This window comes from Bos mutus, unplaced genomic scaffold (genome assembly GCF_027580195.1).
Source record: "Bos mutus isolate GX-2022 unplaced genomic scaffold, NWIPB_WYAK_1.1 CTG305, whole genome shotgun sequence".
NCBI classification, from domain to species: Eukaryota; Metazoa; Chordata; class Mammalia; order Artiodactyla; family Bovidae; genus Bos; species Bos mutus.
Window position 1 is genome coordinate 34,725 of NW_027219797.1, and position 25,277 is coordinate 60,001.

General features: G+C 37.0%; 1 protein-coding gene and 1 non-coding gene across 2 annotated transcripts; both read right to left on the reverse strand.

Moving 5' to 3' along the window:
• Positions 1 to 7,921: 7,921 nt before the first annotated feature.
• On the reverse strand, positions 7,922 to 8,861 carry LOC102284959 (olfactory receptor 8K3). Its single transcript, XR_011463494.1, has one exon. It is a non-coding gene; the product is annotated as an olfactory receptor 8K3 (transcript).
• Positions 8,862 to 22,950: 14,089 nt separating this feature from the next.
• On the reverse strand, positions 22,951 to 24,427 carry LOC102284396 (olfactory receptor 8K3-like). The gene is made up of 2 exons (XM_070366931.1): positions 24,204 to 24,427; positions 22,951 to 23,668 (listed from the first exon to the last, which is right to left on the reverse strand). The coding sequence occupies exons 1-2, from the start codon at positions 24,425 to 24,427 to the stop codon at positions 22,951 to 22,953; spliced, it is 942 nt and encodes a 313-aa protein (XP_070223032.1).
• Between the last annotated feature and the right edge of the window lie 850 nt (positions 24,428 to 25,277).

The following is a 25,277-nucleotide window of genomic DNA, read 5'->3' on the forward strand; positions in this document are numbered from 1 at the left end:
TGGTGTTGGAGAAGACTCTTGAGAGTCCCTTGAAATAAAGGAGATCCAACCAGTCCATTCTGAAGGAGATCAGCCCTGGGATTTCTTTGGAAGGAATATGATTAAAGCTGGAACTATAAATACTTTGGCCACAATTTCAAGCATGCCCGAAGAGTTGACTCATTGGAAAAGACTCTGATGCTGGGAGGGACTGGGGGCAGGAGGAGAATGGGATGACAGAGGATGAGATGGCTGGATGGCATCACTGACTTGATGGACGTGAGTCTGGGTGAATTCCGGGAGTTGGTGATGGACAGGGGGAGGCCTGCAAATTTGTGTTGCTGGTTCATGGGGTTGCATTGTTTTCGGACACGACTCATAATAAGCGACTGAACTGAAACTTTAAAAGGGGACTTCCCTGGTGACTCAGGATTACAGAATTTGCCTGCCAATGCAGGAGACATGAGTTCAATCCCGGATCAGAAAGATCCCATGGAAAGGAAATGGCAACACATTCCAGTATTCTTGCCATGGAAAATCCCATGGACAGAGAAGCCTGGCAGGCTATAGTCCATGGGGTTGCAGTCACCTGGAACTTAGCAACTGAGCACAACGGGCCCCAGTATGATAAAAAAAAGTTCAAAATTCCTATGTTAAGTAATAATGTATTAGAATGATGGGATGAAATACACTATAGAATGGCTATACATGGATCCTTGCATATTATTTTTAATTTTACATCTTAAGCCAAAGACATTCCTTCAACTATAATACAAAACATAGTTATTTTTATATAATCAAATAAAAATATATCTGAAAGTCCCTAATAATATACATATCAAGAATATACCAGTGTAAGAAGTGGATGGCAGTTTAAGGTAGATAATTATTAAATTTAAAATATTGTGAGCCTGAATGTTTCTTTAAAGAAATAGAAATGATACAGATTACAATAAAAATTACAGTGACAGTAATAGCTAAAGGATCTCTATAAGAAAAAGAATAAAAGCACAATTTTATAACATTAGATGTGAAAATGATTACATGAAATCTGCATTTAATTCACTAAAAATACTGCTTACAATTTTATGACCTCCTAATCACCAGTCTTGCCTTGATGCATACACTTTTTTATATCAGAAATATTGAAATGTGCATCACTAGAGAATAAATTTAATAAGAAGTAGAATGAAATATACTTCAATATATTTAATGCATTGGAGAAGAAATGGTATAAATTCTTGCCTGGAGAATCCAGGGATGGGGAGCCTGTGGGCTGCCTTCTTTTGTCGGACACGACTTTTTTTATGAAACTTGTTTTTGTTTCCTTGCTTTGCAATTATGAAAGTGAGAAAATACAAACAGCAAATTTCAATTTTCCTGTAAATATAAGAAAAGATGGAATTTTTTTTTGTTTTTCTCTCATGTTTTAGCATTCTACAAAAACCAAATAGTTTTCTCAGAATTTAACATCTTTGTTGACTATCAATTGTTATTTTTTTAAAGCTGTACCTCATGAGATAATTACATATTTTCCGTCAGATCTCACTTGACATCAAAGAATATGTTGATCATTGTACCATTATCATAAAACGGGCTACTTAGAAGTCTCTTAATATGCAAATAATGTTTTCTACATCTCAGTGTGAGGTGGGAATTCCATTTTGCCTCATCAAGGGATCTGGAAAGAATTATACTTTTACATTTATTTAAATAATCATTAAATGTTAAATGATGTTGAGGGGAGGTCACACAAAAGCACGTGGAGCACTAAATAAGAATTCAGAAGGAGTTTTTAAAGGAGTTTTTTACCTCCAGCTTTTGAATTTTCCCAATTTCTAAAAATTCACGTCTCTTTTGTTATGTGTCATTTGCTCTCTACTTTGCCCTCCATTAGAGATATCGTTGTTTATATAAAATAAATATCATGGTGATGTTTCAAAGATGCTTTTCAGCATTTTTCTGTCATCCTATGGAGTAACATTCAACAAATAAATATGAAGAGACAAGAAGAGAGGTCCTATTCCTGTTCAGGAATTATGGAGTAGTGGAAAACAAACAAAATGGTATCAAAAGCAGTCTCATTTTGCTTGGGCTTTGCCACTGAGCTAAACTGGAACTTTGAATATGTCACTGAAACATTGTTGATATTGAAAATGAGGCAAAACATGAAATATCCTGTTATTTTACCTGTAATGAAGCATCTCTCATGACCCTCACCTGTATTTCTGACATGGCTAAGTGAGAAGAATTTATGAATTTCTTTCACTTTTTGAGATTCTCCCTGAGGAGATGCCAAGCAATTTGTTGATTATCCCTAGAGTACTGAGAGCAAAACAACAAGTCTAGAGATTGTCTTTTTATTTTATTTTATTTTTTATTTTTTTTTTAATTTTATTTTATTTTTAAACCCTTCTTTCTTTGCATATTATACATTACATTTAATTATTGGGTTTTTCTTGGTTCTTTCTTTCCTTTTGTTCCTTTCTCCCAAGACTCTTGATTAAATCTTGCATATATATATATGTCCATAACAGTCAGTATTTTATATATTTCCTCAAATGCTTTGTGACTTTGGAGAAATTTTCAACATTGTTTTATTATAGTATTTAATATATTTAGGAGATTAAAATAATGTTATTCTGATATGAGATCAGCCCTGGGCTTTGTTGCCCATGTGATTGTTTTTAATGATCTCTGAGACAGAAACTCCAGTACTCTGACCACCTCATATTGAAGAGCTGACTCTTTTGAAAAAGACTCTGATGCTGGGAGAATTGGAGCCAGGAGGAGAAGGGAACAATTCAGAGGATGAGATGGCTGACTGGCATCACTGACTCGATGGACTTATTTGAGTCTGAGTTTAAATCCAGGGTTGGTGATGGACTTCTGCTTTTTGGCATTTTCTTTACTGATAAATGGGGTTGCAAAGTTATTCCAGTCTGCAACTGAACCAATAAGCACCTGAACTGAACTCTTACTCCCTGTGCCTGTCTTTTATAGCACACAAGACTCTTTGATTAAATCTCCCAACCCTTGGCCATCACTAAGAGTTTCTATTTCTACATTTTTTCATATAAAATGTAGACTGTTGAGAAATTTTCAACATTGTTTTCTTGAGATTATTTAATATATTTGAAATTATAAATAATGTGATGCTGGTATGTTGTTGAGTAATATTCCATGATATTGATGATAATTTGTTTTAAATATTTACTTATTGAAAGAAATTGTGTTCTTTCCACTGTTCTACTATGAATTTCTGAAAAGTGATTGCATTTTTTGGCAATGAAAGTTTTCCCCAGTATTCTAGGTTCTTTTGATCCCTCAAACAGATGAACATTTCTGCTGTTTACAGTCTTTGGGGACCACACAAAAATAAATAAATAAATCAATAGCACAAGTGGAAAGCACTTCTTATTTCATCACGAGTTTGTCTGGATATATAGTTAGATTGACATAAGATTAACAAGACTTTTTTTATATATTTTATTTAGTAATTGTACATTTAGTTATGGGAGTCATCACTAGCCCAATTAAGATCCAAGAAATGAGTCCCTGAATTGCCTTTATATGGGCACACAGATGGCCTCCTCTGAAACCATTCCCAATGCCCCAGACAGAAGAGAACTGGGTTTGATTTGTTAAATTTTTTCATAGTAGAAAACGGCAACTCATTGAATTTTCTTTCCTGGATAAATTTCTTGGATTTAGCACTTTGGTGGGCTAGTCCATGGGGTCATAAAGTTGTCAGTAACAATTGAGCAACTGATGATAATTTGTTTAAATATTGAGTTCAGTTCAAAGACTTAAGTCATTTCCACTTTTCAACTATGATAAATCAGCTAGCATGAACTTTCACTATCCAAAAGTGGTTGCATTTTTGTTGACTCAGAGTTCACATCCATCGAGTCAGTGATGCCATCCAGCCATCAAATCCTCTGATGTCCCATTCTCGCCTGTCCCCAATCCCTCCCAGCATCAGAGTCAAAAATAAATAAATAAATAGCTCAGGTGGCCAAAAACATCTTTCCACAGTGGCTCTTTCCTTCCAAAGAAATTAGATTGACATAAGATTAACAAGAATAAACTGGTTGGATATTTTATTTAGTAATTGGACATCAAGAGTGGGAGTCACACACAGACTAAAAAGATCCATTCTTTGGTGCTCAGGCTTTCATCCAACTATATGGGCCATAGATGGCACTGGAAAAACAATGCCAATGAGGCAGACAGAAGAGAATGGGGTTCGAGTAATGTCTCTGCTTTTTCCCATGGTGTAGCAAATGGCAACTCACTGCAACTTTCTTTCCTGGAGTAAGCGTCTTTGGATAGACAAGCCTGCAGTCACCATATGTAGTGACAAAGAGTCAGACAAAACTAGCAACTTCTGATGCTGTTTATACGCTAGGCTGAACCAAAAGCAGCAATTATAGGCAAGTCACTAAATATATGGGAAGACTAAAGACAAAGGAACTTAATTCTGAATATTCATTAAGAGGACTGATGTTGAAGTTGAAGCTCCAATACTTTGGCCACCTGATACAAAGAGCTGACTCATTGGAAAAGATCTTAATGCTGGGAAATTTTAAGGACAGGAGGAGAAGAGGGTGACAGAGGATGAGATGGTTGGATGGCATCACTGACTCAATGGACATGAACTTAAAAAACTCCAAGAGATAGTGAAGGACAGAGAAGCTTGACATGCTGCAGTTCATGGGTCACAAAGAGTCAAACATGACTTAGTGACTGAAGAACAATATTTAAAATGGAAAAAATATATATATTAGCAAACTTTGTAAATCTCTACATATTTTGTTCTCTTTCTGGTTCATCTTTGGAGGGACTATACAATATACAGCAAGATTTATTTTAGAAATAGGATATTGGGATAGATATAGTCACAGTTTATTTTTTTCAAATCCAGACATTAGATTCTTCTACTTTTTTTCTGTTATAAAAGTCACACATATTCACTGAAGATAATTTAGCAAAATACATATCCAAAAATATTAATTTAAATATTTTCATGTTCTCAGAAGCTATCAATATGTAATCATCATTTTACTGTATCTTTGTCCAACATACATTTTTCAAAAACCAAAATTTTTCTGCATTTATATTTGGAATGTTTATATTCAGTACATATTTTTCTTAGTTATTTTAAAAATCAACTATATAAATTCCTTACATTTTACCTCACTTGAAAAAGTACCTATAATTATTTTTTAATCCAATAAATTAGTTTAATTTGAATTTGATTGACTACATAAAGAATTTAATCCATGATAGTAAAAAAAAGGGTTTAAACTATGATGCTTATAAACTTTCATGAGTGTTAAAAACACTAAATATAACCAAAGAAAGTGGAAATTTAGAAGGGTTAGCAGAGTTCACAAGACATAATATTTATATAGTGGTGCTTATCTTACTACACTTTCACTAGAAACATACTATAGAACAAATCATGGAATTACCTTCTTTTGCTTCTTATAAGAAGAATTATCAAATTGACCTTAATAAAAAAATATCATAAGCTTTTATGAACCAATATTGAGGAAAGTCACCCCATGAAAGAGACAGCAAGCCTAATTCAGTATAGAACAGACCACTTATGTAAAGATGCACAAATATTAAACAAGAAATATTCTTGATCTTCACAGAGGTCAGGAAATGTAACAACCTCATGAAACAAAGGTCCATATAGTCAAAGCTATAGATTTTCCAGTGGTCATACAGATGTAGGAGTTGTACCATAGGAAGGCTGAGTGCTGAAGAATTGATGCTTTCATATTGTAGTGCTGGAGAAGACTCTTGAGTGTCCCTTGGACGGCAAGGAGACCAAACCAGTCAATCCTAAAGGGAATCAACCCTGAATATTCATTGGTAGGACTGATGCTGAAGCTGAAGCTCCATTACTTTGGCCCCCTAATGGGAAGAGTAATCTCATTGGAAAAGATCCTGATGCTGAGAAACATTGAGGACAAGAGGAGAAAGGGGTGGTGGAGAATGAGGTGGTTAGTTAAATTAATGACTCAAAGGATATGAGTCTGCTCAAACTCAGGGGGATGGCAAAGGACAAGAAAGCTTGACATGCAGCAGTCCATTGTGTCTCAAAGAACATGACATGACTTATCAACTGAACAACAACATTAAACAAAAAGAAGCAGTTAGGAATCAAAATCTCCAAAAATTATAAATACAAATTTGAAAGTGTCCATGGGAGACCTCAAGAGATTTATTTTTTTGTGCATCACTGAGATATAATTGACTTATAACATTGTGTAAGTTTGTGGTGTATAAGGTGTTATTTGATACTCTTACACACTGCAGCATGATTACAACTTAGCATGAAGTAATACCTCCATCAGTAGAAGGAGAAAGGAGTGGCAGAGGATAAGATGATTAGATAGCATCACTGACAATGGACATGAATTTGAGCAAACTCTGGGATTCTCTGGTGGCTCAGTGGTAAAGAATCTTCCTGCCAATGCAGGAGATGCAGGTTCAATCCCTGGGTCAGGAATATCTCCTGGAGAAGGAAATGGCAACCCACTTCAGTATTCTTGCCTGGGAAATCCCATGGAGTGGAGCCTGGCTGGCTATAGTCCACGGGGTCCCAAATAGTCGGACATGACTTACCAACTAAACAATAAAGATGGGATATAGTGGCATACAGAGAAGCCTAGAGTGCTGTGATTTATGGGGTTGCAAAGACTTGAACATGACTTAGCGATTGAACACCACCAACAACAATACCTCCATCATATTACCTTTCCTTTTGTGATGAAAGCATTTAAATATTGTTTTCTTAACCTTCAGATATACAGTAAAGATTGCTAACTATAATCAAGGAAATTCATCTTAATTGGAATGTCCACTGGTACAGAAAATGAACTGATTGAAATAAAATATTGTGCTGATTTTGTAGGTTACTGAATTGCAAAGTGTGCTGAGTTAATAGGCTTTCTAGGGCTCATGTATGAAAGTAACTTCACTGATGAAAGCAGAGCAGGACACTAACCTCCTCCATGCGGTATGGAAACATCTGGGAAAGTTCAGATAATTGCTGAGGTCAAATCATTATGTTACACTGAGCCTCCTTGAAACCACAACATGTTTAACTTTTGTGTTGTGTTCTCAGTCATGCCCAATTCTTTGTGACCCCATGGAGTGTAGCCCACCAGGCTCCTCTGTCCATGGAATTTTCCAGCAAGAATACTGGAGTGAGTTGCCATGTCCTTTTCCAGGAAAGTTTAATTTTTCATATGCCTTAGAAGTGTATGGAGGCTCAAACAGATAGACGTTCTTATGCAAAAATATATGCATATGCCCAAACGCACACATAGTCATGGGGAAGTTTATTCTAGTAGTTGAGAAAAGCAATAAACATTTAAACTCACTTTTTATATCTACTGTTCTTCCTTTCTCATTGGTAAAGACCCCAATGCTGGGAAAGATTGAGGGCAGGAGAGAAGGGGACAAAAGAGGATGAGATGGTTGGATGACATCACTGACTCAATAGACATGGGTTTGGGTGGACTCCAGGAGTTGGTGATGGACAGAGAGGCCTGGCGTGCTGTGGTTCATGGGGTTGCAGAGTTGGACGACTGAGCGACTGAACTGATTCTTCCTTTCTCACACACAGCATACCCACTCTCCTTACCTGCTTGAATACTCTGTAGTTTCCTAATCAATTCTCCTGTATAATGACATTTACTTAATTATATTTATGATTAATCTCTCTCACTCAAAGAAGGCAGATATTTTCCTTACTTTGTGTGCTAGTGTAGGTACAGCACATAAATGTGTTACTGGCACATAAAAGCCAATCTCTAAAAGTATATTGAACTTATTTGTGTTCACTAGTCCATTTAAAGACACACAGAGAAATGTTTGAAGCCCAGAATCTAAATGATAGGAATTGTATTGTATGTAGGCTTTAAGAGGAAATGTTACAAAGCTTATTCCACATATTTTGTAGTGCATATTTTACATCTTTGTTCCTCAAACTGTAGATCAAGGGATTTAACATGGGGATAACAAGGGTGTAAAATATAGATGCCGTTTTATCAGTGTCAAAGGAGTGTCTGGACTCTGGTTGCGCATACATAAATATCAAAGCCCCAAAGAACACTGTGACCACCGTCAGGTGGGATCCACAGGTAGAAAAAGCCTTGTGCCTACCTTCAGCAGAGTTCATCCTGAGAATGGCTACAAGGATGAGCAAATAAGACATAAGAATTATTGGAAGGGAGAGGATCACATTAACACCTGCGAAGATCAGAATGATCAGCTCAATTTCTTGCGTATTTGAACAGACCAAAGATATCAAGGGGAGACAGTCACAGTAGAAATGTTTGATGACATTGTAGCCACAGAAGGATAAATTAAAAATCTTTACAGTGATTATAAGAGACACGAATGTGCTATAGATGTAGGATTGCCACCAGTATCCAACACACCCTTTGTGACATGATGACTGTGTAAAGCAGGGGTTGACAGATGGCCACATAGCGGTCATAGGACATTGCTGCCAGAATAAAAAATTCACTTATAATGAACATGATGAAGAAAGCCAGCTGTGTGGCACACATGTAATAGGAGATTGAATTTTGACTCAAAATAAAATTTGCCAACATTTTGGGTCCTACAGCTGTTGAATAGCCAAGATCAGTAAGAGCCAGGTGTCTGAGAAGGAAGTACATGGGTGTCTGTAGCCTGGAGTCCACCTTAGTGAGGATGACCATGCCCAGGTTGCCCACCGCTGAGGTCACATAGATGATGAGGAAGAGCCCAAATAATGGAGCCTGCAGCTCAGGGCGGTCTGTGATTCCCATGAGGATGAATTCATTGGGCACAGTTAGATTTTGTGTTTTCATGCAGCTTTATCAGGATATGTATTCTGTGTGGAGACATCAAGCATAGTAAGTGGATTTCATGTATTATCACCTGGCAGATTTTTCATATGTGAAGCTTGTATAAGTAAAATACATCCTAACTTCCCAAAACAGGATATATTTTAAAATCCCATATCCTATGTATAATAATATGCATAAATAAAGATAGAGACAGAGTCTGGGATATTCATTAGTTCTCAAATAGAGTTATTTTACTAAGCAAATAACAGCTGTCAACATCTGAAAGACATATTTGTTATTGCAGCTGGAAGGTGAGTGGTACTTGCATATAATGGTCCATGGTCAGTTATGTTTCTAAACATCTCATAACACCCCTTATCAGTCCAAAATCTCGGTAGTGCTAAAGCTGAAAAACAAGAGTGGTATAGATGGTATACCTAGACATAAATACAGAGGTAGATAAATATCCTCTGTCCATGGGATTCTCCAGACAAGAATACGGAAGTGGATTGCCATGCCTTCTCCAGGGATTCTTCCTGACCCAGGGATTGAACCTGTGTCTCTTATGTCTCCTGCCTTGGCAGGCAGATTCTTTACCACTAGGGCCACCTGGGAAGCCCCATATAAATATATAGATACACGTATAGGTGTGGATACCTATAGATACATAGATAAAGATACAGAAATATATGCATAGAAGTACATTAGAAATGAAATAAAAATTAAAAGTGTTTCATATATAAATTTTATATATAAACTTATATGATACATATTTAAAGTTTTCTACTAGTCATTTATATAATTGCAATCACATTGTGATATTTATAAATTATATTTGATAATATCACTTAATCATATCACTTAATACATATTAAAATTATATTATTCAATTGTATGAGAATTATGATAAAAATGTAAAGCCATAGATTCCAAAAATGTGCAGAACACACTTGAGACTACTAGGCTCCTCCATTCATGCGATTTTCCAGGCAAGTGTACTGGAGTGGGTTGCCATTTCCTTCTCCAGTATATAGATATAACCTCTGCTATATTTTCTTTTATGTTATATACAGATGATTACTTTGGGCAAATAATTTATCTGAAAATCTTTATTTTCTTATGCAAAACTGATATTTCTTTACAGGGTGGTTGGGAGAGAAAAATGATTAAAGGATTCAATGTGTTTAGGCTTACCTGGAATTCAGGTAAAAAAAAATATATATATATTACATGGTGACAATAACTTAGCTCAAAGAGAGTTTCTTTATGTATTTTGCATCAGTTCTTCTGCACTGTGACATTATCTTATTTGTCAAGGCTATGATATAATGATCAATAGGTTAGGATTAGGTCGAGTAGAATGGAGCATATTTAAGTTAGTCCAAGCCCTTCACTATTCCCCTCTGCAGGACTAAAATTGGACCTCTAAAGTCCATAAAGTGGATTCTTTATGCTCTAGTTTTATTTACTATGTTAGCAAAAATGAAAGTTCATTATGATGCAAATTTTCCTAAAATATAATCTTTCCCTAGGAGCATTTTCACTACTATTGGCATATATTAATTTGTATGTACCAATTCAAATATACGTTGTCATGCATGAGTCCAGGAGAATGCGAGGAGATCTAAACAAACTGAAAGAAAGAGTAGTCATTGGCATTTTTTTTCCACATAATGAAGATTCATTAAAAACTCCTTTTGGAAAATAAGATGCTGTACTTAAAAAAAACAAAAAAAAAATGTAAGGTTACTGTGTCACACAATGCTATGCTATTGTTTAGTCACTAATTCCTTTCTGACTCTTCGTGACCCCATGGACTGTATTCTGCCAGGATCCTCTGTCCATGGGAATTCCCAGACAAGATTAGTGAAGTGGGTTTGCCATTTCCTGACCCAGGGATAGGTCCTGCATTGACAGGTGGATTCTTTACCACTGAGCCACCAGGGAAGCCCCACACAATACTGTAGACATGAATAAAAGAATATACATGGAATAGGGCTGTTACTTAACTTTTGTGTATTTTAAGGCCACAAAACTCCACCAAATGATAATGTAATACAAAACACAAATCAACATTTTATAAAATCAAATAAAAGTGTATCTGAAATAATAATAATATACGTAGTACGAATGTACCTGAATAAGAGATGGGCTTCCCTGGTGGCTCAGACGATAAAGAATCTGCAATGCAGGAGACCTGAATTTGATCTCTGGGTTGGGAAGATACCTTGGAAAATGGAATGGCTACCCACTCCAGCCTTCTTTCCTGGAGAATTTCATGGACAGAAGAGCCAGTGGTCTCAAAGAGTCAGGTATATCTAAGCAACTAACTCACAAGAGTAAGAGGTAAATGGCAGATCAAGGTAAAAAGATTATTAGGTGCAAAATATTGTCAGCCTAAGCAGCTCCTTTAAAAAATATCAATAAAATTGGTTACAATAAATTTTCTTTTTTTTTTCCTAATTTTATTTTATTTTTAAACTTTACATAATTGTATTAGTTTTGCCAAATATCAAAATGAATCCACCACAGGTATACATGTGTTCCCCATCCCGAACCCTCCTCCCTCCTCCCTCCCCATACCATCCCTCTGGGCCATCCCAATGCACCAGCCCCAAGCATCCAGCATCGTGCATCAAACCTGGACTGGCAACTCGTTTCCTACATGATATTTTACATGTTTCATTGCCATTCTCCCAAATCTTCCCACCCTCTCCCTCTCCCACAGAGTCCATAAGACTGTTCTATACATCTGTGTCTCTTTTGCTGTCTCGTACACCGGGTTATTGTTACCATCTTTCTAAATTCCATATATATGCGTTAGTATACTGTATTTATGTTTTTCCTTCTGGCTTACTTCACTCTGTATAATAGGCTCCAGTTTCATCCACCTCATTAGAACTGATTCAAATGTATTCTTTTTAATGGCTGAGTAATACTCCATTGTGTATATGTACCATAAATTTTCAATGATTGCAGTCTCTGAGTGCCCTGTAATAAAATTAATTTTTAAATTTACATATTATTTCACTATTTGAAAAATTTATAACATTAAATATAAAAGTATTTACATGAAATTAGCATTTTGCTTACTTAAAATATTGTTTACAATTTTAAGACCTCCTGATAGTCTACCTGGACTTGATGCAAACAATTTTCTAATATTAGAAACATGAAATGTATATCAGTCAACAGTTATTGTGGTGAAATATCTTCAGTAAATGTAATAATAAGAAGTAGTATAAATCTTGTTTTCTTGTCTTTGTTTTGCAATTATGAAAAGCTAAAAAAAAAATCAGACTTTGTAATTTCCAAGTTTCCTGTAAAGGTCAGAAATGATAGAAGCATTTTTGGTTGTTTTGTCACAGCTTTATCATTCTATGGATAGACCCAAATAGCTATCTCAGAGTTTAACACTTTTTTAAAAATCTGATTGTCAATTTTAAAAAATCTGATTGTCAATTATCAGATGTGCCCTGTGAGATAATTTTATCCAATTTGCAATCAGATTCCACTTGAAATTGAAGGACACGCTGAATATTGCACCATTGCCGTAAAACTATACTTAAAAGCCTGCTAATAACCAAATAGCAATTTCCACATCCCGTTGTAAGGTGGAAATGCTCTTCTGTCTCATCAAGAGATCCAGAAATAATCATATTTATATACTGATGTACATAATCATTAAATATTAAATTATATTGAAACAGTTATAAAAAAAATACCCAGAGTAGTAAATGACTAAAAATTTAGAAGAACGTTACAATAAGAGGCTGAATATATGAGGCTTCTAATTTTGCCAGTTTCTAAATATTCATGTGTTTTTGGCAGTGGTGGTGTTTCAGTTGCTAAAGCATGTCTGACTCTTGTAACCCCAGGACTGTAGCCCGCCAGGCTTATTTGTCCAAGGGGTTTCTCTGGCAAAAATGCTGCCGTGGGTTGCCATTTCTTTCTCCAGGGGGTCTCCCTGACCCAGGGAAGGAACAGGGCTATTGCAGGCAGATTCTTTACCAGGTGGGCCATCACGGAAGCCCTCATGCATCTTTAGTTTTGCTTTATTTACTCTTAGTTTTGCCTTCCACTAGAAATATCATTATTAATACAAATGGGTATCACAATGATGTTTCACAAATGCTTTTCAGGGTTTAGTCCGTAAATATGTGAATATTTTCAAAAAATTAATATGAAAAGATAAGAGGAGTCCTATTCCTGAGAGAACTGAACCAGAAATGGTCTCATTTCACTCAGGCACTGCCAGTGAATTAATGTGAGACTTTGAACCTGTCACTGAAATGCTGTCAGCATATTGGAAACAAGACATCACATGAAATACTCCATCATTTTACCTGTAATGAAGTCTCTGTCATGACTCCCTCATGTGGCTCTTACATGGCCAAGTGGAACAATTTATGGATCTCTTTCACCTTTGGATACTCTCCCTGAGGAGATGTCAAAGAATGTGCTGATCATCCCTAAAGTCCTAAGACTACAACAAAATATCTGGAGATTGTCTTTCCAATTTTCTAGGGCAATTTTTTCTTTCCTGTTTTTTTTTTTATTCTTGGCTAACTTTCCTTTTGTAGTATGCAAGTCTTTTAATTAAACCTATCTCTAGGGCAGGCCCATTAAGTATGCAAGTCCACAGCGGTCTTCTCAAATGAATGATGGTATAGAAATGTTTAAACATTGTCTTATTTAATTATTGAAAAATACAGAATTAAAGATGGGCTTCTTAGGTGGCTCAGTGGTAAAGAATCTGCTTACCTGGTAGGAGACACAGGTTCTATTCCGGGGTCAGAAAGAGCCCCAGAGAAGGAAATTGTAACCCAATCCAGAATTCTTGCCTGGAAAATCTCATGGACACAGGAACCTGGTGGGCTACAATCTATGGGGTCTCAAAAAGTTGGACACAGCTGAGGGACTGAGCACATATGCATGCTATGAAGTCTTCACCAGGCCTAGATCCTAAATATGGATTTCCCCCTATTGTTTTATCTGAATATTTTATTTGTGGCTGTTGTTTAGTTGCTAAGTCATGTCCAACTCTATTTTGAACCCATGGACTGTAACCTGCCAGTCTCCTTTGTCCATGGAATTCTCCGGTCAAGAATACTGAGTGGATTGCCATTTCCTTCTCCAGGGAATCTTCCCAACCTGGAGTCTCCTGCACTACAGGCAGTTTCTTTACCACTGAGCCACCAGGGAAGCCCTAAATGTTTCATAGTTTAGCATTTTTACAGTTAAGTTGTTCTTCATTTTGAGTTAATTATTATATTAGGTCAACATTATTTATTTGCTTGTTTATTTTTTCCTCTATATCCCTAATTAGCTCAGCACAATGATTTTAAAAGGCTACACCCCTTCTTTTGAATTACCTTTGCAACTTTATGAAAAAATAGTTGAACTATTTATAAAAATCTATTTCTGTGTTGTCAATTCTGTTCCATTAATTTATATGTTTGTGTTTCTACCAATACCAAAATCTTGATTTTATGGTTATATTATTAACCCTAACATGAAGGAGTGCTTTTTCCTAGTTATACTAAATTTTAAAATGTGTTTTCATCTATGTTCTCTCCTTAACCTTTCAATAAAATTCAGTATAAAATCACCTCTGCACTAAATCTTGCTGAGATTTTATTTAGGTTTGCATTAAATCTATGGATCAATTTTGGAAGAATTTTATCTTATGTATACTGATCTGAGCTAAATATATCTACTAAATTATTCAAATCTCTTTTGATTTTTAAAATTGGGATTTGTACTTTTCAGCATACAGATCCTGTGCAGGCTTTGTTAGTTTTTACGTACTTTTTCATTAGATATGAAGTGACTGTAAATGGTCTTGTTTTATTAATACCTATATATAGAGATAAATACATTTATATAATTTTTGTTAATCACATATCTTGTCTCCTTTGTGAACTCATGTTTTCCAGATTGTTTTATTTTCCTCAGTTCTGTGGAAATTTTTTTTTATTAGAAAGCATATCTTTTGCAAATAGGGATGTTTTCATTTCTTTCTTTGAAATTTCTATGAATTTCATTAGTTTTTTGTTTTCTTTTTTTTTTTTCCTTACACTTGGACACTACTGAAGCAGTTAACAGTTTCACCTTCACTTTTCTGGGAATATAAAAGCAATAATTTCAATGAGCCCAGATGCTTGCACATTTCCATTCATAGAAAGATGTGAATTCATTAATTTGAGATGTCTTCTTTTCTTTAATTTAACAATAATCTGGTAATCTGATGATTTTCCAACTACTCATGTTTTGGTTTAAGTGTCTAGGATAGGATTTTTTAGAACGTTGACTCTAAATTTGAATGTCATCCAATGAGGTATGTGATTTGTTTTAACCTTCACTGCTTTACCTCAGCAACCAATTTTGTACTGAAAGCTCATTGCAGGTCAAATGCAATATTAAAGTAATACCTAAAGATAAAGTTGGAGTATTCAAACTCATGTTTTAAAAATATATATCCAATTTAGCACATAAGTGCACTCAATGAGTAGTGCTTAAGAATCATACTTTGCTTATTCATCCATTTGTTTGTTTAGTCACTAAGTGGTTTTCCACTTTTTGCAACCTCATGGACTGTAGTCTGCCAGGCTCCTCTCGCCATGAGATTTTTCAGGCAAGAATACTGGAGTGGGCTGCCATTTTCTTCTCCAGGGGATCTTCTGGACCCAGAGATCAAACTCAGATCTCCTGCATTGGCAAGAGGCTTCTTTACCACTGAGGCTCCTGGGAAGGCCCAAGCCTTTTTATTAACTCAAAACTATTAATAATAGGCCTTTGTATGTGATTATCTGTAGACTTCCCTGGTGACTCAGTGGTAAAGAACCTACCTGCTGATGCAAAAGACGCAGGTTTAAACCCTGGGTCAGGAAGATCTCCTGGAGAAAGAAATGGCAACCCACTCCAGTATTCTTGCTTGGAAAATCCCATTAACAGAAGGAGCCTGGCAGGCCTATAGTCCATGGGGTCAGGAAAGAGTTGGACACACTTAGTGGCTAAACAATGATGACATGACTTGTCTATGGAAGCAAGAGACATTCTAAAAGAAGGGCAAATATGCAGCTTCCTTCCCCATAGTCCAGAGTTCCTTCCAAATAGAGCCTAAGAAAGTAAAGTCCTTTGTGTGCCTCCAGCCACAGAACTACAAAACAGTGACAAGTAGGCAATACTGTGACTGGATTTTTCCAGAACTGGATATTTTTCAGCAATGAAGATAAAAGTGACAAAGTTCCCTTATGGACTGGAACTCGTTCTTAAGACTAACTCCCCTGAGAACTGATATGGTTGGACAAGGGAATGCTGCCTGTCACTTCATGACTCTGGCCCCAGCCACTGGCCTGATGCAAGCCTGACAACCAGCATCTTCAGTCAGCAGAAACCAGAGGGAACACCCCCTGGTTACAAGGTCTCAGGACATAAACAAGATGAAAGGAGAAGTTGAGACGTCTATCCTTTCTCCTCAAAATGGCTTTTTTCTTTTTTTTCCTCTTTTTCTTGTGGAACATTTATTGTTCATATACATATGAGTCTATTTCTGATCTATCAATATCTTTTCATTGATATATATTACCAATTTTTATATCAGGAGCAGAATTAAAAAACAATAATAATTGTAGCTTTGGAATAAGACCGGATATCATTACTCCATGTCTTAATGTTCATAATACAAGTTTATTCCTCTTTTTAAAGTTCAGCTATTCTAGATTTTTACTTCATATAGTTTTATTTTAGCTCCTTTATGTATTTTGGTTTTGGCTTCTCAATTCCTAGCAAAAAAGAATTTCTGCTTAAATTTTACTTGTGTTTGACTTGAGAAATTGTCATATTTACCTAATATTGAGGGCTTCATTCCATATTCTAAGGCCAAATTTGCATCAGAGTGCATCAGAGGGCAGAAACACTGAAACCATACTCACAGAAAGTGAGTCAATCTAATCACACTGGGCCATAGCCTTATCTAACTCAATGAAACTAAGCCATGCCCGTGGGGCAACCCAAGACAGGCGGGTCATGGTGGAGAGATTTGACAGAATGTGGTCCACTGGAGAAGGGAATGGCAAACCACTTCAGTATTCTTGCCTTGAGAACCCCATGAACAGTATGAAAAGGCAGAATGATAGGATACTGAAAGAGGAACTCCCCAGGTCAGTAGGTGCCCAATATGCTACTGGAGATCAGTGGAGAAATAACTCCAGAAAGAATGAAGCAATGGAGCCAAAGAAAAAACAATACCCAGCTGTGGATGTGACTGGTAATAGAAGAAGGGGCCAATGCTGTAAAGAGCAATATTGCACAGGAACCTGGAATGTTAAGTCCATGAATCAAGGCAAATTGGAAGTGGTCAAACAAGAGATGGCAAGAGTAAACGTCGACATTCTAGGAATCAGCGAACTAAAATGGACTGGAATGGGTGAATTTAACTCAGACGACCATTAAATCTACTACTGCGGGCAGGAATCTCTCAGAAGAAATGGAGTAGCCATCATGGTGAACAAGAGTTCGAAATGCAATCTTGGATTGCAATCTCAAAAACGACAATATGATCTCTGTTCGTTTCCAAGGCAAACCATTCAATATCACAGTAATCCCAAGTCTATGCCCCAACCAGTAATGCTGAAAAAGCTGAAGTTGAATGGTTCTATGAAGACCTACAAGACCTTTTAGAACTAACACCCAAAAAAGATGTCCTTTTCATTATAGGGGACCGGAATGCAAAAGTAAGAAGTCAAGAAACACCTAGAGTAACACGCAAATTTGGTCTTGGAATACAGAATGAAGCAGGGCAAAGATGAACAGAGTTTTGCCAAGAAAATGCACTGATCATAGCAAACACCCTCTTCCAACAACACAAGAGAAGACTCTACACATGGACATCACCAGATGGTCAACACTGAAATCAGATTGATCATATTCTTTGCAGCCAAAGATGGAGAAGCTCTATACAGTCAACAAAAACAAGACCAGGATCTGACTGTGGCACAGATCATGAACTCCTATTGCCAAATTCAGACTTAAATTGAAGAAAGTAGGGAAAACCACTAGACCAGTCAGGTATGACCTAAATCAAATCCCTTATGATTATACAGTGGAAGTGAGAAATAGATTTAAGGGCCTAGATCTGATAGATAGAGTGCCTGATGAACTATGGATTTAGGTTCATGACATTGTACAGGAGACAGGGGTCAAGACCATCCCCATGGAAAAGAAATGCAACAAAAGCAAAATGGCTGTCTGGGGAGGCCTTACAAATAGCTGTGAAAAGAAGAGAAGAGAAAAGAAAAGAAGAAAAGGAACTATATAAGCATCTGAATGCAGAGTTCCCAAATAATAGCAAGAAGAGATAAGAAAGCCTTCTTCAACGATTAATGCAAAGAAATAGAGGAAAAAAGCAGAATGGGAAAGACTAGAGATCTCTTCAAGAAAATTAGAGATACCAAGGGGACATTTCATGCAAAGATGGGCTTGATAAAGGACACAAATGGTATGGACCTAACAGAAGCAGAAGATATTAAGAAGAGGTGGCAAGAATACACAGAAGAACTGTACAAAAAAGATCTTAATGACCCAGACAATCATGATGGTGTGATCATTGACCCAGAGCCAGATATCCTGGAATGTGAAGTCACATGGATGTTAGAAACCATCACTACAAACAAAGCTAGTGGAGGTGATAGAATTCCAGTTGAGCTATTCCAAATCCTGAAAGATGATGCTGTGAAAGTGCTGCACTCAATATGCCAGCACATTTGGAAAACTCAGCAGTGGCCATATGACTGGAAAAGTAGTTTTCATTCCAATCCCAAAGAAAGACAATGCCAAAGAATGCTCAAACTACCACACAGTTGCACTCATCTCACACGCTAGTAAAGTAATGCTCAAAATTCTCCAAGCCAGGCTTCAGCAATATGTGAACCATGAACTTCCAGATGTTCATGCTGGTTTTAGAAAAGGCAGAGGAACCACAGATCAAATTGCCAACATCTGCTGGGTCATATAAAAAGCAAGAGAGTTCCAGAAAAACATCTATTTCTGCTTTATTGACTATGCCAAAGCCTCTGACTGTGTGGATCACAATAAACTGTGGAAAATTCTGAAAGAGATGCGAACACCAGACCACCTGACCTGCCTCTTGAGAAATCTGTATGCAGGTCAGGAAGCAACAGTTAGAACTGGACATGGAACAACAGACTGGTTCCAAATAGGAAAAAGAGTCTGTCAAGGTTGCATATTGTCACCCTTATTTAACTTCTATGCAGCGTACATCATGAGAAATGCTGGGCTGGAAGAAACACAAGCTGGAATCAAGATTGCGGGGAGAAATATCAATAACCTCAGATATGCAGATGACACCACCCTTATGGCAGAAGTGAAGAGGAACTAAAAAGCCCCTGGATGAAAGTGAAAATGAAGAGTGAAAAAGTTGGCTTAAAGCTCAACATTCAGAAAACAAAGATCATGGCATCCGGTCCCATCACTTCATGGGAAATAGATGGGGAAACAGTGGGAACATTGTCAGACTTTTGGGGGACAGCTTCAAAGTCATTGCAGATGGTGACAGCGGCCATGAAATTAAAAGACGTTTACTCTTCAATGAAAAGTTATGACCGACCTAGATAGAATATTCAAAATCAGAAACACTACTTTGCCAAACAAAGGTCTGTCTAGTCAAGGCTATGGTTTTTCCAGTGGTCATGTATGGATGTGAGAGTTGGACTGTGAAGAAGGCTGAGTGCCGAAGAATTGATGCTTTTGAACTGTGGTGTTGGAGAAGACTCTTGAGAGTCCCTTGGACTGCAAGGAGATCCAACCAGTCCATTCTGAAGGAGATCATCCCTGGGTGTTCTTTGGAAGGAATGGTGCTAAAGCTGAAACTCCAGTACTTTGGCCACCTCATGTGAAGAGTTGACTCATTGGAAAAGACCCTGATGCTGGGAGGGATTGGGGGCAGAAGGAGAAGGGGACGACAGAGGGTGAGATGGCTGGATGGCATCACCGACTCTATGGACGTGAGTCTGAGTGAACTCCAGGAGTTGGTGATGGACAGGGAGGCCTGGCATGCTGTGATTCATGGGGTCACAAAGAGTCAGACATGACTGAGCGACTAACTGCACTGACTGACCTAATATTGAATAAATCAGTAAATAAATATGGTAAGATCTCATTTGTTTTTGTCTCAATTAATATCTTTCAGGAATATTTTCTAATTTTTACCATACAGGCTTTCATGTTTTGTATATATCTTTAAGGAATTCATAATTATGATGAATTTATAACAGGTATTTAACAATTTAACAAGGCTATGATCTTTCCAGTAGTCATGTATGGATGTGAGAGTTGGACCATAAAGAAGGCACAAAGCCTAAGAATCGATGCCTTTGCATTGTGGTGTTAGAGAAGACTCTTGAGAGTCCCTTGGACTGTAAGAAGATCAAATCAGGCAATCCTAAAGAAAATCAACCCTGAATATTCATTGGAAGGACTGATGCTGAATATGAAGCTCCAAAACTCTGGCCAGCTGATGTGGAGAGTCGACTCATTGGAAAAGACCCTGATGCTGGGAAAAATTGAAGGCAGAAGGAGAAGAGGGTGACAGAGAATAAGATGATTGGATGGAATCATCAGTACAATGGACATGAACTTTGCAATCTCCAGTAGTTGATGAGGGATAGAACAGCCTGGCGTCCTGCAGTCCATAGGGTCACAAAGAGTCAGACGTGATTTATCGACTGAACAATAACAACAACATTTAACAATTTCATTTCTAATATTTCATTTGTAGTATATAGAAATAAAAATTATTGTGTGTACTGATCTTTCCTTGACCATCCTAAATTCACCTTTTAATGCAATGCTTTTTTTTTTTTTAATAGCTTATATTTCTACCTGTACAATCTTATCATATACTAATAAATACAATTTAAATTCCTTCCTTCCAATCTGGACTGTTTATTTTTTTTCTTTGCCATATTGAATGCCACCTCCATTAAAATGTCAATATCATGGGAAGGAAGAGTCCTACTTGCCTTTTTATTGAATTAGTAAAAGTGTTTTTGAGTTTTTAAGGATGGTGAACAAAGAACAGTGCAGTCTGTTTATGATGTAAATAAAATTTCATAAATGTTAAAAATACAAAATTAAACAAAAAAGTCATAATTTTGAAGAGGATGAAAGTGAAAGTGAAGTCGCTCAGTTGTGTCCAACTCTTTGCGACCCCCTGGACTGTAACCCACCAGACTCTTCAGTCCATGGAATTTTCCAGGCAAGGGTACTGGAGTGGGTTGCTATTTCCTTCTCCAGGAGATCTTCCCGACCCAGGGATTGAACCCGGGTCTCCCGTGTTGCAGGCAGACGCTTTACTGTCTGAACCACCAGGGAAGATATTTGTATGCATATTATATATAAACAAATTGTTACATATCTAATTACATTTTTCCTAGAAATATTGACCAAATCATGGAATTTTGCCTTTTGTTTGCTACAAAGAGATGATCAAACCATGGCAATCAAACAATAGAATATAATAAAATATTTTGCAATAAAATATGCAATATGGTACACATATATGCATGGATAAGTAGTAAAAGATTTTTTACACACTCTTATGAACCAATACTGAAGAAGGTTATCCCATAACAAAAGCACAAAGCTAGTTCAGCATAGAGTAGACCTCTTATGCAAAAGTACAAAAATAATTAAAACACAAATTTTAAATAAGAAATATTTTTGTTTTTCAGACAGATAAGGAAATATAACTATCTAGTTTGATTAAAAAGCAGTTAGAAATCAAGATCCCAATAAAATATAAAAATATAACTCAAAGCTTCCATGGGAGAATCTCAAGAAATTTAAATTTTTTCCCTCTGGCTTTATTGTGACATAATTGACAGTTAATATGGTTTAAATTTAAAATCAACAACATGTTGATTTGATGCATTTATATAGCTCAATATGGCTACAATTTAGCACTAGCTAACAGGGAGGCCTGGTGTGCTGCAATTCATGGGGTTGTAAAGAGTCAGACACGACTGAGCGACTGAACTGAACTGAACATTTTCACATTACATGATTATCATTCCTTTTTCTGAGGTGAGAATATTTAAGGCCCACTCTCTTAGCAACTTTCAAATACAGAATATTATTAAAGACAATTAAGAAAATGTATCTGGTTCAGAGAATACTTTGGCCACCTGATGTGAAGAACTGACTCATTGGAAAAGACCCTCCTGCTTAGAAAGATTGAATGCAGGAGAAGGAGACGTCAGAGCATGAGGTTGGTGTATGGCTCACTGGTGTGATGGACATGAGTTTGAGCAATCTCCTGGAGTTGATGAGGGACAGGGAAGCCTGGTGTGCTGCAGCCTATGGGGTAGCAAAGAGTTGGACATGACTGAGTGACTGAACTTGAATTTACAGAGAAACAGTCTGATTTAGATAAATAAGATGCTGTGAGTTACTGAATTGCTAAGTGTTCTGAGTCTAAAGACTTTCTAGGGCTCATATATAAAAGCAACTTAACTGATGAGGACAGAGCAGGATCCTAAACTCTTCCATGTGATAAGGGAGCCTCTGAATTAATTCAGATGAATGATGAATTCAAATCATTTTATTACACTGAGCCTCCTAGAAACCACCATAAGTTTAATTTTAATACATGCCTTAGAGAAGTATAGTGAATAAAAGCATAAGCATGTGCTTACATAAAACCACATGTATATGCACAAACACACGTAGACACTAGGAAATTTATTCTAATAGTTGGGGATAACAATAATCATTTGAATCTTTTTATATATGCTATTCTTTTTCACTTGACTGTCTTTACTTGTCCTTAGAGTGTCCTAACTCATTCTAAGGTATGGTGCTATTTACTTAATTATATTTGTAATTCATCTCTTCCCCTCAAGAAAGGCAGATATTTTCTCCCTTTGGGTGCTAAAGTATATATAGCACATAGAAGTATGACTAGCCCTTAGAAGGCAATTTCTAAATATGTGCTGAACATTTCCATATTTTTATTCTTTTCAGAGACACACAGAGAACAGTTTGAAGCCCATCACCTAAATTATATGATTCATATTGTACACAAGACTTAAGAGAAAGAATTGCATATTCTGTTCCATGTACTTTGTAGGGCACGTTTTACATCTTTGTTCCTCAAACTGTAGATCAAGGGATTTAGCATAGGGATAATGACAGTGTAAAATATAGATGCCATTTTATCTGTGTCAAATGAATGGTTGGACTCTGGTTGCACATACATGAATATTAAAGCCCCATAGATCACTGTGACCACCGTCAGGTGAGACCCACAGGTAGAAAAAGCCTTTTGCCTGCTTTCAGCAGAGCTCATCCTAAGAATGGATGCAAGAATAAGAAGGTAAGACACAAGAACTATCAGAGGAGAGAAAATCAAATTAAAACCTGCTGAGATAAGAATAATCAGTCCAATTTCACTTGCATTTGAGCAGAGCAAAGATAACAAGGGAAGACTGTCACAGTAGAAATGTCTGATGACATTATAGCCACAGAATGATGAGTCAAATATCTTTACAGTGATAAGAAGAGATTCAAATATGCTATAGAAATATGGCATTGCCACCAGCACTTGACATACCCTTTGCGACATGACCACTGGGTAGAGCAGAGGGTTACAGATGCCCACATAGCGGTCATAGGACATTGCTGCCAGAATAAAAAGCTCACTAATAATGAACACGAGAAAGAAACTGAGCTGTGTGGCACAAAAGTAATAGGAGATTTTATTTTGATCCGCCACAAAATTTACTAACATTTTGGGGCCCATGGTTGTTTTTTTTTTTTTTTTTTTTCCTCTAATTTTATTTTATTTTTAAACTTTACATGATTGTATTAGTTTTGCCAAATATCAAAATGAATCCACCACAGGTATACATGTGTTCCCCATCCCAACCCTCCTCCCTCCTCCCTCCCCATACCATCCCTCTGGGTCGTCCCAGTGCACCAGCCCCAAGCATCCAGCATCATGCATCGAACCTGGACTGGCAACTCGTTTCCTACATGATATTTTACATGTTTCATTGCCATTCTCCCAAATCTTCCCACCCTCTCCCTCTCCCACAGAGTCCATAAGACTGTTCTATACATCAGTGTCTCTTTTGCTGTCTCGTACACCGGGTTTTTGTTACCATCTTTCTAAATTCCATATATATGCGTTAGTATACTGTATTTATGTTTTTCCTTCTGGCTTACTTCACTCTGTATAATAGGCTCCAGTTTTATCCACCTCATCAGAACTGATTCAAATGTATTCTTTTTAATGGCTGAGTAATACTCCATTGTGTATATGTACCACAGCTTTCTTATCCAGAATAACCAAGATCGGTGAAAGCCACATGCCTGAGAAAGAAGTACATGGGTGTCTGTATCCTGGAGTCCCTCTTGGTGAGGATGACGATGCCCAAATTGCCCACCACTGAGATCACATAGATGATGAGGAAGAGCCCAAACAGTGGAGCCTGCAGCTCAGGGCGGTCTGTGATTCCCATGAGGATGAATTCACTCAGCACTGTTCTGTTGTGTTTTCCCATCTGGGCTTATTGGAAAATCTATTCTTGACAGAGATATCAGCATAGTCATGTAGTACATTTAGGTAAATTTTTGGTATTTTATATATCTACATTTACATTTTAAGCTTAATACTCTATGCCCTCTGCCTGGAAATAAAGCCATAGATGTATAGAAATATTAACAGAAATGAAGATAGAAATACATGTGGAGATAGGGAGAGATGTGTAGCTTCCCAAAGGGGAAAATTTGTCCTCCAAATAATATTTGATAATGCTTTGAACAATCTTGGTTTTCATCACTGCAGGACAGATACTACTGGCTTCTAATAGTTAAGATTTAGTGAGGCTTCTGAACATCCTACTAGATTAGGGCAGACCCAATAAATAAGGATTTGCTGCTGCTGCTAAGTCACCTCAGTCATGTCCAACTCTGTGCACCCCATAGACGGCAGCCCATCAGGCTCCGCCATCCCTGGGATTCTCCAGGCAAGAACACTGGAGTGGGTTGCCATTTTTTTCTCAATGCATGACAGTGAAAAGTGAAAGTGAAGTCGCTCAGTCGTGTCCAACTCTTAGCGACCCCATGGACTGCAGCCTACCAGGTTCCTCCATCCATAGGATTTTCCAGGCAAGAGTACTGGAGTGGGGTGCCATTGCCTTCTCCAAATAAGGATTATACAGCCCAAAATGTCAGAGAACTAAGATTGGTGAACCCTGATCATGTGTGTGCACATAGCTACAGTCCATAGGGTAGCCAAGAGTCAAACACAACTGAAGTGACTTAGCACACACACATAGATCCATACAAAGGTAAATAAAAAACAGAAAAGAAAAGAAATGATATACACTTTACCTTCTTTATGGGTGGGAA

Bases quoted from the DNA above. Each gene is read 5' to 3' on its own strand.
- LOC102284396 (XM_070366931.1), bottom strand. From the start codon at position 24,427: ATGGGAAAACACAACAGAACAGTGCTGAGTGAATTCATCCTCATGGGA. The intron at 23,669-24,203 runs ATAAGAAAGCTG...AAAAAAAAAAAC, and splicing joins ACCGATCTTGGTTATTCTGG to AACCATGGGCCCCAAAATGT.